Raw genomic sequence first — 16,162 nt, 5'->3', positions numbered from 1 at the left:
GCCTCTCTGTTAATCTCACAATAACTAAATATGAACTTCTGTTTGTAAGGGAAGAAGTTGCTCATGTTTTTCAGTCTAGCTGAATAAAAAATGCCACAGTGGGAGCTGTGGCTGGGTGTAGTCCTCATACAGTATCATGGAACTGTTAATGCTGAGACAAAGGGTGAAGTTATTTATTGTTATAGAAATACTTAAAAATCAGACAAGAATTAGGAAAGGATGAACTAAATGGAAAGTGATACTGAAAAGAGAGCCTTGAGAGAGAAGTGGCAGAGGCAAAGCAGAAGAGATAATAGGTCTGGCATGTAGCTAAGGGCAAAGTGAGGGGGGTTGGACAGGCAGCAGTTAGCAGAGAGGAATGAGAACAATAGAAAATTATCTGAATAGCCCAAAGACCTTTGCTGGCTGCTCCTACTAGCAAGCATCTGATTGGCAGCTTCTATTATTTTCCTCACAGGAAAAATTGTAGGTAAGTATTATTTGTCTCCCAACCTAAAGGTAAAGGCGGGCTTCCTGGCATGGAAGACAGAGTGGAGCTGCCCCAGATTTCATAATGCTGCTTTGCAGATGATAATCTCCCCATTCTCAGAAAACTAAGTTCTCAAAATTCGGTTCCCAACAACTCTAGTATGTGATGCCTCTGGCATGTAATATGTTGTCAGGAGCCCTGGGTGGTGCTGACCCGCTGCTTCGGTTTAGGTTTATTGCCATCAGTCTCTGGCTCAGGCTTCAGAACTCCCAAGTCTGGTGCCAGCCACCCCTCCAGGAGCTGTTTTTGTCCTGCAACTGTTGCAAGGCCCAGCTTGAGCCAGTCTTCTGCAGGCTTCTGAAGGTCCTTGCTGGTTACTTCCAAGATCCCTAGACTCCTGGCCCTATAGGAGCAAGCAGCTCCAGAGATCCTGGTTTTGGTTTCTGTAGCCCAGGATCCTGAGATCTTAGGTTGGTTTCTTGTCATTTCAAGGTGTGCTGGGCTTTGCTGTGGGACAGGGAAGTGAGTTCCTGTGGGTTCTATTGTTTATTGTTTAAATTTTTTTTTTTTTGGCTGACAGTACCATAGCAGGATGGCTCTTGTACAGTACTGAGGAGCTCAGCTCTAGAAAAAGCTTGGCTCAGCTGATTGCCAAGTAGAGATCTCTGGTAGAGATTTTCTATGAATTCCGTGACATTTTTATATATATATCTATTTTAAAAGATCTGATATCCTTGCATCTTTCAGTGAGTAGCTTGGAAAATTTAAAATAATGCCTTTAACGAATGCTCATAGAACGAAGAAGTCTTAGTCCTCTAAGCCACTCTCTGCTTCCCAACTGGGTTGTTGGTTTGCCTTTCACCTCTTCCTTCCATTCCTCCCAAGAAGGCAGTTAAAAAAAGAAATTGTCACGAATCAAAGACTACAGGGCTCATGTAAATCTAGTTTACACCTTTGATGCTATTTCCTAAAGTTCAAGTCTTAATCAAGGGCCGATGGTGATGGGAAAAAAAAAAAAAGAAAAAAGTTTTATCACTTTTAAATAATTAAACAGGTCTAGGACTCTTTAGGAAAGGAGAGCTAATCACCTGTCACAAATCTGTTCAATTAACATATGTCAGTTTTTTATATACTGGATGTGATCAGTCACCCATGAAAATGAAATATGAGGAAAGGATTCATTCAGAGAATGCCAATCACCACTCAGCTAGAAATTTCGCTCATTACTCAAGCCAGATTAGTTGAAAATGCAAGTCATCACAATGCGACAGCCGACAAGTGATTAAGATCTCAATCATTGCTCACTCCCATGCAGTTCTGTTTGTCAGAAGCTCTGGTTGTCAGTTAATATTGCTCTTTCATCTCCATTAAAATGACACTTCCATAGTGTGATTGAATTCTGAAACAGTGCCCCAATTTTGAGCCAGAAGTTAGAAAGAAAGGAAAGAAAAATAATGTAAAATTACAGACAGAATTAAAGATGAGATAAAGCCCTTAATTTTTGCATTGTTAAGTATCTTGACAGTTTCAGGAATGGCTGACTACATCCACACACAAATCCCCGAGTTGGAGGAAAATGCTCAGAAATCATCTAATGGAAATGCATATACTTTCTTTTTATAGGGCACAGTTTTTTATTTTCAGGGATCTAAATGTTGTTGAGATGTATGTATCTGCCTTTTGAATGCATTTCTACCTTTTTAACTCTTTATTTTACTGAAAAAGGAACTTAATCTGTGGAAGAGACACTTGGCTCTGGAAATGACACTTGGTTCCCAGCCACTTTATGGACACATTAGAAACTGGGCCAAGACTTCAGCTTTCTTTAAAAAAGAAATGCACCATTGAGGGCTGCTGTAGATTATTTTATATCTTGTCAGTGTTTTCTGGTAGAGGAAAGTGAATTCAGGAAACAGTGTTAGTGAAGAATGCTGGTGGCATTTCTTTTTTAAATCGGTGATGTTTGAATTGATAGGCTGTATTTGATATCAAAGATCATGGTGTGGGAGTAAACTTGGATCTATGGCTTTCAACCCCAGCATGCTACCAATGGATAAACTATGGCAGAAGGGCTTCCTGTCCAACTTTGAATTTTTGATTATGATTATTTCCTTTTTGCTCTTTTGTTTAATGTTGTAAGGTTTTACACACCTTTGTATATTCTCCAACTATGTTTAAAAGAATTCAAATCTTTTCCACTCCTGATTTTATTTTTCCAACTTTTCCTCTAGTCAAAACGTCCTGACAGGTTTAAATTTTCCTCACCCAAGTTTCTTTTCTTGGATCCCAGCAGTATTGGATAGATATTTTTATTTTGAAATGATTTGACTAAAGTGATATTCTCCCTGAATCCATGGTTTTCTGCTCTTCCTGTTGCCAAACTTCCTTCTCCAAAGGATTACATTTGTTTGTAGTTTCTCCAGTTTTCATTTTGTAATTTTCAGGTTGATTAATTTGAAACACTGAACATATATATTTTATATAGGAACAATCAAAAACAATATAAATACACTGTAGGGTATATTGTTTCTGACTCTTCATTTACTTCGAGAATTGTGAGTTCCATGAAAAAGGAAAAGGTAGCAATGCTGGTTAAACAAGAAACTTGTTTTTCCACTCCAAGAAGAATTAGCACTTAGTACAAAGAAACAAGAAGAAGAAAGGATGTTTTTAATGTTTCCTTGAATGCCAAATCTGACAATGTTCAACATGAAGCTAAAACCAAGGAAAGCTGAACACTGAAAACTTTAATGGCATGCTTCATTTTCTGCGATGCTGTTAAGGAAGGTGGATGAGGCTTCTAGCTCTTTTAAAGTGTCAGGCCAGAATAATTTTGATGAAGGCAAAGCTTCTGATAGCGTTACAGTTAAATAAATACTGAAATTTCTTCTGAGGCTTCTGAAAGTTTTTTGAAAGTTACAGGATATGATATAGGTAGCAAAACCCCTATGTAAGGTGGTTATCAGTGTCCTGGTTTTGGCTGGGATAGAGTTAATTTTCTTCCCAGTAGCTGGAGTGGTGCTGTTTTGGATTTAAGATGAGAATAATGCTGATAACACACTGATGTTTTAGTTGTTGCAGAGAAGCGCTCACACAGAGCCAAGGACTTTTCTGCTGCTTGTGCCTGCCCTGCCAGCGAGGACAGCTGGCCCAGGCTGACCAGCGGGATGTCCCAGAAAACAGGGCATCATGCGGAACAACACAACGGGGCTGGCCAGGGGGCGGCTGCTGCCCAGGGACAGGCCGGGCATTGGTTGGTGGGTGGTGAGCAATTGCATTGTGCATCACTTGTTTGTATATTCCTTTATCATCTTCATTATTTTCCTTTCCTTTTCTGTCCTGTTAAACTGTCTTTATCTCAGCCCATGCGTTTTACCTTTTTGCCAGTTCTCTCCCCCATCCCACTGCGGGGGAGCAAGCCAACAGTTGTGCAGTGCTGAGCTGCTGGCCTGGTTAAACCACAGCAAGCAGCACCAGTGGCAGGCAGATCACAGCTCTCAGGGCTCGTGCCCATGCATCTGTCAAAAGTTGACAATGAGGATTTTGTGAACAATGATCTTTGAAGTTATTCTCAAGGGATTAGGTCTAAAATGCCAACATATTTCTTTGTTCATATTCTGGGAAGCCTGATACTGAGTTTCTTGGTTAAAGTTGAGAAGACTTCTAATTCCTTTTGTCACTTTTGAGTTTACTGAAATTCACATTCTATGCAAAAGTTTCTCAGGTATGAGCATTGCTGGTAGTAGGATTTTAAAACAAATAGCTGAAAACAATGGGGCTATCTGGATTGTGTGGAAAAATATTCTCTGTATTAGAATAAAATTCCTGTAATCACTTATTGTGCAGCTGTTATAAGAAGCAGTGGGGGGAAAGGGAGGGCAGTGGAGGCGATTTGGCATGGAGCTATCACCCTCTGAGAACCAGTAAAGTTTTCTTCAGGCTGGAAAGTATCTGCTAAATGCTTTGGCAATCAGTACTTTTTGATTTGCCTTGGGAATTACGCATTGAAAATGTCAATGTGTAAACATGCGTATTCTGCACAGTAATTTCCAGCTGTGCCTCCAAGGGGATGCTACCCCATGCCTGTATGTGTCTGTGCTAACTGCCTGGGGAAATAAGAATATGTACACTGTTTGATTGAGAAGGCTAGTCTGCTTTAGTGTTTCTGTATGTATGAAACTAGTGAGACAGGGTTCAGCTTTGCACCTTGGTATACATCAGTGGTAAAACTTGTGCGCCAGTATCAGGAAGGATTGGTTGCAACTTGCATTACCGTTTGCTGAACGGTAATATAACTCTGCTGACACTAGAGGTCAGCACCAAGCTATTGAAAAGGTTCACACGAGCAGTGAAGATCCTGCACTCCTGCAGAAGCAGATTTCATCATATCAGGTGAATCTGGGAAGGGCGATGTGCATTAATAAATACAGTACATGGAGCATGCTCTGGAAGTGCTGATTACAGTTGTTAAATTTTATTTGAGGCTGCTGCTTTCAAATGGCAGTGGAATTCTGATTCCTTGTCAGGATTGAAATTTGTCTAAGTTTGGTAGATTTTGTTTTCAGGTTTGTTAAATCTCTAAAACTAGTTTTAAGGCTCCATTTCATAATTTGGGAAGCTCAATGTTTGAAGACAATCGTGTTTGAAGCAACATTCTGGGTTAAGGATTCCTGTGCAATTCTGAAGTTCCAACCGTAATGATTCTATGATTTAACTAGAGCAGTTGGACTGTAATACAATGATGCGTTGTGTTTTATCACTGCTCTTAGACTGTCATATGGCTCTTTCATGTATCTTCATCAATTTGTCTCAAAACTGGCTGAATCCCTTGCTACCACCGGTTCTACTGTAACAGTGGTCTAGATCCTCACTCCTTTGATCCTCACTCCTTTCTCTTGTTAAGATCTTGAGGAACTGTATCTCGACATGTTTTCTCTTGTGCCTACATTGTCTTTCACCTTGCACAGCTGTTCTTCCTCCAGCCTTCTTCCAATGTCAGTATGGAGTAACTTTGTATCCTGGTTCATATCAGGCAGCCTGTGAGGTTTAAATCAAGTGTTTCACCTCATTTCTTTCAGCGTTGCCTCCTCTGTAAGTACCTTCTTATGCCATTGGATCGAGAGACAGAGAGTGGCATTGATAGGACAAATATTTGTCTTTCACTTATCAGGTTGAGTCCTGTGATTAATGCCCATTTCCCATCTAGACTGCTGTGAGTCAGTGTAACAGAAACTTCACGGCGGATGCAGAAAGAATTGGCACTACAGGGATAGGTTACGTCTGGCTGGAAAACAGGTCCTGAGAGTCCTTGAGAACCTCTAGTGGTGCCCAGGAGGCTGGGTTACGCTTCAGTTGCACGCCAGTTTGTCTGTCAAAATTCATGTGAATTTTCTCTGGGCTGCTTTGTGTAGTTTGGCACGCAGGTTCTGTTTGTAGTCTCACGTCTCAGTGTAGCTAAAGCTGAAACGTCAAATTTCTTCAGAATTGCTGTTGCTGACATCTGCAGTGTGGAATATGGCTCAGGTTTGCTCACAGCTTTTTACAAGTTTGCAGAGTAGTGAACGCTATTTGCCAGAGGTTCGTAACTGTCAATAAACTTGATCTGAGTTTCAGGTTAACAAACTAATGTTAAATACACTTAATAATACTTCAGAGCAGGGAAAGTTTCTTTTGTATTTATTAGTGAGATTTTGCCATTTCAATACCACACAGTGTATGCAGTACATAGTACACTAGACTGTCTAATGAAGATGGCCTTCTGTGGCTTCAGGATTTTCCTTTCTCAGGCACTGTAATACATGTTTTTCACTCAGATATTCCTCTAAGAAAAGGCTAGAAGCTATCAAATCTTTCAAGTGTGGCATTAGTATTTGATATGCTCATGAAGAAAGTGGTGGTTACTTGATGTATAACAAAAGATGGAGAACATCTTGCAGTTTAAGGCAGGTGTATAAGGTAACAAAATGAAGCAGACTTTGAGGGTTTCATCTATTGTACAATACTATCTTTTCTTGTGAATATGAACAGAGGCTGTAGAGCAGAGACAGAGCAGCAAGGCTTTTCCCTTGCTTTTGTAGAATTTGAACCATGGAAAAACAATAACAAACAAACAGAAACAAAACAACAAACATTTGAACCAGGAAAAGAGAAAAAAAAACACACAACATTCAGGTATGCCTTTTGATCAGTAAGCTCATATCAGACTCACAGAAGTTGGTAATGCACTGTTGTAGGCTCATGCTTCATGTGCATTCAGTAAAGAAGGATGCAATTTAATTTAGCAAGATAAGAATGAAGGTTGGTTGAACTAAAAATTAAACACCCCCCCCAAGCAAATGGAAGAATATATAATGCATACTCCAAGGAAGCTCTCCCATTTACCAGGACAGAATGTAGGTGCTGCAGGGGGATTTAAGTACATAAATCCTATGGAATCCTAAATTTGGAAGATAAGCTGTAAATCCCCTTATCTTTACTGGGTTTTGAAAATATACATTTGAAAATTATCTTGGCTGAATGTTAGTAGTCACTTCCATGACAATTTTAATGTTTGTTTGTTTTTTTTAGCTGCAACAATGGTGGAAGCTGGAAGAGACAAGAAAAACCCAGATGAATTTGCAGTGGCATTGGATGAAACTCTCGGAGACTTTGCATTTCCAGATGAGTTTGTCTTTGATGTATGGGGAGCAATAGGAGATGCTAAGCAAGGACGACTGGAATGAGAATTGTGTGTCAATCCCTATTTAAAAGTACAAAATGACTTTCAAATACATCAGAATACTAATACTTTTATTGTTATAAATCTAGGGTGCTTTGTATAAGTATTCTTATCAGAAAATTTCTATTGCAAAGGAAAGTTTTTAACAAAAATGAAGATAAACCCGAAGTTTTGACAACTGCACACTTAAACAATTTACATGTAGAAATCAGTGAGAGGATTGCATCAAGATGTATCTATACATGCATTTTATGAAAATTCATGTGCTTAGATATCAATATTCTGAAGCGTTTGACATGCAACAAAAAATTAGGACTATTTTATCTCATTTTTTAGAAAGGTTTATATACTTGATGGAAAACTACTCAGCAAGACACTGTAGTTCCCTGGTCTTTTCTTGTTCTTGTGTTCAACCACACTGAGAGATGTGGAAAACCTAAAGCCTTAGGCTTTTATACTGTTTGGCCTGGATTTATCTTTTTTCTGTAGACAAAGCTGGGAAGAAGCCACCCTGCTTCCGGAAAATCTGCATTCAAGAAAAAATATTCCTCTGGGACATGAAAACTATGACCTTAAAATGAAAAAGACTTTAATTTTTGGTCACAATACACACTGCCTAGGTATTTCTCAAATGACTAATTATAGTAGAAATGCCTAAAACAGGAATCTGCTGCTTTATTCAGATGCCATATTATCACAATAGCAGCTGCATAAGAAGAAACAAATGTTAATTTTGGTTAGTATTCAGATATTTGAGTAATATATGTAGTCTTACACTGGAGACTGTAGTATGTGACTAAGTGCTTAATTAATCTTTGCATATGCTAAATGCCTTGCGGAGATCCTGTGAAGTTCCCCCTTTGTCTTGTCTGTTTTTTTCAACATGTCAACATAGAGATATTTAAGGTGTTCAAAATCAGCAGATACTATTGTAAAGTCACAGTCACAGTTTGGATGAAAATGTGTGCCTAAAACCTAAACAATAAACTAAATTCATTTTCGACGTTAGGATTTCAAATTATACTGTACATAAACACTTATTTTAACTGATGGTGTTTTACTAATAAATCTCAGATTATTAAAAATGAACTGTCTCTTTTAACATATCTGCTATGTCTGCATTTATCTTCCTGTTCACTCTGTGTTTAATCAAGAGCAACGTTTTGTTTTTACTCAGAACTCTATTCTTTTTCAGTTTTTGCTGTGCTGGATTCTAATCAAGACTGATATTTGCTCGTATTTAGAACACACTATTTTCAAGAAATTATTGCAGTTAGTGATCCTAATTAAATATATATATATATATATGCAATTTATATTTTAGCCAAATAACACATAATGAGTATCCTTGAAAATGAAATTGAACAAAAATATGGGGCCTGACTATGAAGTCTTATAAACACAGTTCTCTGGTCTTTTAAGGGGGATAATCTTCAATTTCATAAATGCTATTTTTGTTTTGAATTGTTTTGCTCCTCTATCTGTAATTTAAGGAAATGGTTTTGTATAATTGAGATATTCCTTTTTATGAAATAGGTAGTACAGAGATGTATGGAGATCGTACATTATATTCTATTTAAGAAAGTTCATAGGTTTCAAAATTTCTCTTCTATGTACTAGTGCCTCATATCATCAGTATCAGCAGGGACGAAATATGCATTTATCTTCAAATAGATGTAATAGTTATTTCTATATGCAGAAATACAGATACAAACATTTAGGCTATTTTCAAGCTATGAGTAGCAAAAATGTATAGTTTTACAAGAAAATTTGAGTTAGTAAAAATAAATCATAATTAAGCTTTGTAAGCAGGTGGTTAAATTTTATAAATCCCACTGATCAAATGGGGCCATGAGAATATTATTTTGAGAAGCATAATTTTAGGGAGGAGAGTACAAGTTGGATAACTTTTCTCTGTATCTAGTAATTGTGAATCTGAACTCACAATCTTCTGCTGCAGTTGAGCACATCCTCTGCCTTGCACTCTAACTAAGGTACTCTTGGTAATGAAGGGCTAAAGTATTGTGGACCATATAATTTATTCTTTAAACTCCTTTTCATTGAAAAGAAAAAGTGAAATGTCAGCAATGAAGTGCTGAGAGTTGGTGTTGTTTCCATGTCCACTTTGGTTATATAGAAATCCCAAATGTCAAATTTTGTGAAAGTGTTGGAAAATGTTTATATATGCTAATGTTATTAATCAACATGCCATTGATTATAAAAATAAATAATTCCTTCTAAAAAAAAGCAATAAACTGTACATTGAAGGAGTTAAATTATAAAATAATAATAAAATGTTATCTATAGCAGATAACTCCTCATGCATTTTGGCTGTTCATTTTATTTTGAGAAATTAATGCAGCTCAAGCAATTTATTCAAAGGTTAATTTGTCTCATTACGTCGATAAAATAGCCAGATAAGACCCTGAAGCTCTCGTTCTGCACTCATCTCTTGTTTGCATGTTACAGCTATGCATGAATAAGTTGTCACGTGAAAATAACATTACCTCATAAAGTATCATAAATACGTTTGCGTATTTATACGTAAATAAATTTGTAACAATTTCTGTGGAAAATGTTGTTTTTACTAATTATATACAGCCTGCAGATCCCTCTAAAACCTAGTCAAAAGCAACAATAAAGTGCTTGTATGCTTTGTAGGGTGAAAATGTCACTATAAATATCTCTCAAATTAATTTGAAGTTCTAGTTCTTAGTATATAGAATCATAGAATCATCTGTGTTGGAAAGGGCCTTCAAGATCATCAAGTCCAACCATATACGTTGCAGGTGGAACTGGATGTTGCTAAATAGTCCTTTCTGTCTTCATCTTTTCCTCTCAAAATCTGGGGTGGAGTGAGGCAAGGTAGTAACTCAGCCTGAATGCTATTTGAAAGTTAACTGTATTCTTATAATTTGGTGCACAGTTTGCAGGGAGATGGCAGATACATGCAGTTGTTTGTGCCTTTAATTCCAGACTCACTGCTGTATCCAGGAAGATGGAAAGTACACCTCTATTGTTCTCCATAAGCAATAGTTCTTAGATGCAGCAAGGTGATTTAATGAAATCTGGTGTTCATAAGGTTCGGAGCTCATAAACTTAAAAATACGGTCAGCGATGAGTATTTCACTCTTCTAAAGAAGCTAATTTTGAAAATTATTGATACATCTTCTGTGACACCTTTAGTATGCCAGACATTACTTCAGCTACAGAATTGATTTTATGTAACCCTATTCATAGTGCAGTTGCTATTCAAATAGCTATTAGTATAATCCATGTATTCCAAGTATTTGGGAAAGTCTTGTCTTCAAATTTGCGTTTTGATTTGAATAATGTATTTTTTTTTCACATGTAACTTTCTACATAACTTCTAGATTTTTTTTTTTTTGAAATGTCATGAAACTGAACATTTTGTACCTAATGTTTGATAATGAAATATTGATCTTCAAGTCAAGCTAACTTGTAAAGCTTTATTAAGAAAAAGCTATCAGGCAAGATGTAATACAGGGTGAATAGTTTTTAAAGTACTATATGTTGTAGACAAAAAAGTAAACTAGATTTTTTTTTTCCTTTTTTTATGTGAACTTCTGCTACTTTTCATAGTGTATGGTTTGTTTTTTTTTTTTTTTATGAAAATGGCTGAGAATTTTTATTTGGTATCAGGGTGTCAACTGTTTGCCCCTTTGAAATCAACTGAATGTTTACTGTGAACTTCAAAACCTAACTTTAGCAATAAGAGCCTAATCTGAATTTAATGTGTTATTTATATTCAGTATTGTTTCCTTTTACTGGTTTGACTGCCTATGTTTCTAAGACATTTTGCCTTTAAATTTCATTATCCCCTGAAAGATCTGTGATTTAGTTTGTGAAAATATGAACAAATTTACAAACTTGAAAGTCAAAAGTAGAGGAAATCATCACCTGCTGGTTTCTTGAAGGTATTTGTAAATAATAACAGCCTTTCATTAAAAAAGGTACAGACTGCAGTAGAGACATATTCCTCAGAAAAGATATATTCAGCTGTATGAGTTTCAAGGGATGACAATTAAAAAGAAGGAAAAGATTGAGGCAGCATAAATGTGTAAAAAAAAAAAATTGGTCTTTTTTGATTGAAACACAAACTAGCTTTAAATTGAACAGCACGAGGACTGTACAGTGAAAAGAAGCAATCTCCTGGTGTGTTTAGGCTGATCCATCTCTCTTGTTGCTTATAATAAGAGAGAGATTGTGAACAGCTTTTCCAGTTTTCTTTAAATAATGGCGGTCTAAATCTCTATTGCTGTCAGAGCTCTTTCAGGAAAATGTACCTGTTGTTTTTGTAGCTGTTGGCTTTGTAGCTGAATCTTGGGTGCATATTTTCCAGTTGTCATAAAATTAATTTTACTATATAGTATTTGAAAGAGGAAAAATCATGGAGGAATAATGTTTATTGTTCTTTGAAATTAGCGGGTATCGACCAGTACCACTTTTAAGTCATTTCTGCTCTAGTGACCTGTATGTAGGAGACTGAAGATTAATGGACATGATTATATCTGGCGATGTCTTTGTCTAAAAACCATGCCAAAAGAATCAGAAAGATTACCCTGTAAAGTATTTGGAAATTGTCAGTGTGAAAAAAAAAAAAAAGAGTAACTGCTATTCAAAAGCTCAACAGGTAGTCCTAGCTTATGAATCAAGTTAGGTGTTTTCTGAGAGCTCAAATAAAGAACAAGACTTTCCACAGGAACAAGTCCCAGCCTTTCTTCACAAATCTTTGTCTCACTTCCTTTAATCTTGATGTCCTCATCTGGTGTCCCAAATGTGGTCTCTGGGAATTGATACATAAACTACATTCTAAGCACAGGAGCTTTCAGCAGTGCAGGCAGGGTAGTAGATCAAGAAAGGAAAGTGAGCTTCACCACATAGGACAACATGCTGTGCCATTGCACTTACAAGGATATTCATTTGCTGGTACTGGTCCTATCTTTCTCCCCAGTTACCAGATATTCTGGGTAATAAGACTGGGTATAAATGACTAATGATGGGAGAGCACTGGTTGGATACTTTTAACTTCCAACCTTTCCAACTGCTAAGGAGGGGCTGAGTCTATGGGTCAGACTAGAGCTAGATCAAAGTACGTGCTTGATGCATGATTGGTGTGGATGTTGGATCCTCAGCAGCGGTGGTTTTGCTTAGCAGATGAGCTTCTATGGTTCCTTGAGTAATTGCCAAGATGCACCCACTATCCTGCCCTGTTAATGTTTACTAGGCATGTGGGCTCATGAATCTAGCATATAAATTAATGCCTAATTAATTGTTGTAAGCCTAGGTGTTTAATCTAGGAAGTTAACTGTAATTTTGTTTCTTGTTAGACAGGCATAGGTTTGCCTGAACCTGAAGGTTGTAAACAAAATATCTTTAGGGACTGTTGTTTCTCAAGCCATTGTGTGTCTGAGCGAACTTTTCATTGAGGCAGAGAGAATGAAAGCAAGATTCATTATAATATTCTAATTTTTGATTACTAAATATGCTTTCTATCAACTTGTTTTTTGCTCTCTTCCTTTGGGATGAAGTGGTTAAATTATTAATACTATTTCTTTCTGGAGCATGAACTGCATTAATTACTTGAAAGAAGGTATTTGAATTCCAGATTAACTCTAATTGGAGAGACATATTGCACCACAATACTTGGGCAGTATCTAAGAATACAAGTTCGTGTTTAATAAAAAGGTTGTTTTAATAAGTATTCCAAAATCTTTTGTTTGTTTTAACAGGGAAATAAGCTTGCAGAATGGTGAATAGCCAGGGAATAAAACTTTTAGTGGAAAAAGCTTTTATTGATAAACTTGTGATTACACATTTTGCTTGGAACACAGATGATCTAGCAGTGATTTGTTTAATCCTTTCACTTGACAACATTTTTCCCCCAGTAAAGGCATAGATTTATATTTCATAGATTCGAACTCTGGCTTGAAACAGAAAAGAAAGTGTGGTAAAATCCATTGGAAGGCATATTCTTCAGGCCTTCAATTCATGGTATTGAAATCTCTATCAAAATCCTTCACACAATCTTTTCAAACATCCTTATTTTCAAAATGAGGATTTTGTTTACAGTAGGTATTTTTACAGTTAATTTTAATTATGAGGTTAAGCTTTGAAACCAGTAAACCTTTCCTGAAGTATCTCTAGGTAAGCTAAACTTCTGACTACCGGATACAGAAACTGATCAAAAGAATGACACAATTTTCAGCTCCTTTGGTAAGAATACCTGAAATGCCCAATGCATGTTTGCCATTAGCATGACCAAACTTGTTAGCGAACATTTTCTATTTATAAAGCTACAAAAAAAGTGGACCTTGTTTTTTCTATGTTAACAAAATCAAGAGTATGTTGTTTTATAGGTAACAAAAACATACCAACTTTAAAGTGAAACAAGAAAGAAAGGGTATATCTATAATAAAAACAAATGTTAAAAAGTTATGACGTCTTTCCAGGAGTAGAAGCACAAAGAACCATGGTGAATCTCTACGTAAACATGGTTCTAGTAAACATGCTTTCTTTTTTTTTGGTAAAGAACACAGTAATAGTCACCTTTCAATATCACATAAATGAATATAACTTTCATTGAACTTACCTGTTCAAATACAGTGTACGGTGTATTATCTACAGTGCATGCAACTTTCTGGACAACGTTCTTGTCTGCAGTGAATTGCCTTTGAGGAAAGATTCATGAAACATAGTTCAAACTGATAGTTTGGTCCATAAAGTCCAAGGCAGCTGAAGTATTGTCTGAAAGGAAACAACACATGAGTTGTGCTAATGGTAAAATTATTGAGCTAAAAAAATTATCAAAAGACTGGAGTGAAGGAATGGACCTTTTTGTCTGAAATAGGATGCCAAATTCCACTTTAAGCTTTCTCAGCAGCATAGGTGATTTGGAATTTTACCGCTCCAAAGGAGCATGGCTAAGCCAAGGACTAGGGAAGGAGATATCTCTGGAGAGTTGAACTTGTTACTTCTACTGGGGCTTGGGATGAATCACTTTTACCAACTCCTCATCCTATTGACCTGTCCTTCGGTGTTAGCAGCAGGATCCTGATTTTTATATACGTTTGGTGCACCACAGTAACTTTGCTATCCTAGGTCTCTGCTTAAAGCCAGTGCTGCAGCTTTGTAATGCAGAGGAGTCTGCCAGGGTGGCATGCTATCCCCAGGAACAGTTGGTCTTTAGTACTGGTCTTCAGCAATATCCAGGTGTAGACATTGAATTGCTCAGGCTATATGAGAGGAAGAGCTAAATTCTGCTTTGTTTCTAGCTGTGGTTGAATGAAGAAAGGGTGCAGACCACATAGTGGCCATTGGTTGTGCTGCAGCCTGTCTCTTGGGCCTCCATTTTCTCTGTTCTTTAGATTGCTAGTCTGTAGAAAATACAAAATGGCTGACACTTATATCTTGCTAAACTCGCCACAGTATTATTTTCCCCTGTATTTCTGGCCTTTCAAATTTGTGCTTAGAGTCCTGAATGATCAGGGGGAAAAGGAATTAGTAAATAGCTTTGGCTGCAATCTGTATTCAACTCTGTGTTCAACATCCGTTATTTTTATGACCATAATAAAATGAATACGAATGTAACAGCAGCCTTGGGTTTTCAATTAAATGCATTAATGCATATGCAAGAAAATAGCCTGTCTCAGTAGTATTTATAGGGAAGAGAATATTTTTCAAGATTTGTTGCGAATCATTATGTCTTATTTATATGACAATTGGAAATGTGAGAGTGGATTTGCAAGTATGCTGCTTTATTGCTTGCAGGTGGAATGTGTGATAATCAGCCTGATCACTTTGCCATATTTCTAGATGACAAAAAATTTCATTACATATGAGCCATACAATATGGCTTTATAAGCTTGATGAACAAGCTTGGAGACAGTGTTGGTTTCAGTAAGAAGGTCATTAACCTTCACAGTAAGGAGAGAATGCATCTTCACAGCTTTGACGCTTTATTTTTAAGAGAAATATTGATAATGTTAGGATTTTAAATTCCTGGTTTACTTTGATGGCTTGAAGATGGGAGGTAGTTTTTTTTTTATTATTTATTTCCAAACTGCTTTCTCCAGCGTGCTTTATTTTCTTCATCTTTGCTCCATGTTAGAACCATGCCTTAGTTTCTTTTGCTTACAGCTTTCTTTCTTTTCCTTTGTGCCTCTAAGCTTGCCAAGCAACACTGAACAATAAGGGAGTCACTCTGTCCACCCAGCTTAGATTTTTTCAGGCTTTGCGCTGCAGCTCACTTGCCTTTTCTCACTCTGTCTTTTAACTGGGTCTTCACTGTTCCTGCCAGTGAGGCTGAAAGAAGAGCCTTGTCACACTATTTTTACGAGTCTGGTGTTCCTTGTAGGTGAATGCTGGACTGCATAGCATCTATTAATATTTCCACCATAACAAACTCGACTGCAAAAGTCATCTCTATCGGAGCATGGAAGCTGGCTGATTTAAAAATTAAAATAAAATAATAAAAAAAATACCATTGCATTACCATTGCTTCAGCTCTAAGACAAGTAGGAGTGGGTTTTATTAAATTTTCACTCCCATATTCAGAGTAAATAATGAGGCGCAATAGCAAAAAAGCCAGCTAGGATTAGTATGAGACTGACAGTGCTATGCCTATAATTCAACCATTTTACTCTTTGCAATAATCTCCTTTTGATGAATTGTTTTACTGCAGAAAGAATTGAATCTTCTGTTACTGAGAACACTTGAATAAATCAATGAATAATACATAAACTTGTACCTTTTGGATTGTGAACTTGATAGCAAGATCGCAATCTTTTCTTTCTTTTTTTTTTTTTTTTAGTGCTACTCTGAATTTTTTTATAACTGCTGTGGTCACTGTGCAGATACAAAGCAGATTCTGTGATACATCTAAGTAGACAGTGAATCAAGATTTTATGAATTTTAGAAGTTTATTTTTTATAGCCCATCACCCTGAATTATTT

General features: G+C 36.8%; 1 protein-coding gene across 3 annotated transcripts in view; it reads left to right on the top strand.

Annotated features, from left to right (window-relative positions):
• The window catches only part of GIPC2 (GIPC PDZ domain containing family member 2), a 31,311-nt gene extending 21,810 nt beyond the window's left edge, over positions 1-9,501 (top strand). For all 3 annotated transcript variants that reach the window (XM_048059055.2, XM_048059054.2, XM_067001425.1), the window contains exon 6: positions 7,037-9,501. In XM_048059055.2, the coding sequence (XP_047915012.2) occupies positions 7,037-7,191 (155 nt within the window). In that variant the 3' untranslated portion in view covers positions 7,192-9,501. The remainder of the gene's footprint in view (positions 1-7,036) is intronic.
• Positions 9,502-16,162: the final 6,661 nt, after the last annotated feature.

The sequence above is a fragment of the Anser cygnoides genome, chromosome 8 (assembly GCF_040182565.1).
Source record: "Anser cygnoides isolate HZ-2024a breed goose chromosome 8, Taihu_goose_T2T_genome, whole genome shotgun sequence".
Classification (NCBI taxonomy): domain Eukaryota; kingdom Metazoa; phylum Chordata; class Aves; order Anseriformes; family Anatidae; genus Anser; species Anser cygnoides.
This window is presented reverse-complemented; position numbering and strand designations above follow the sequence as displayed.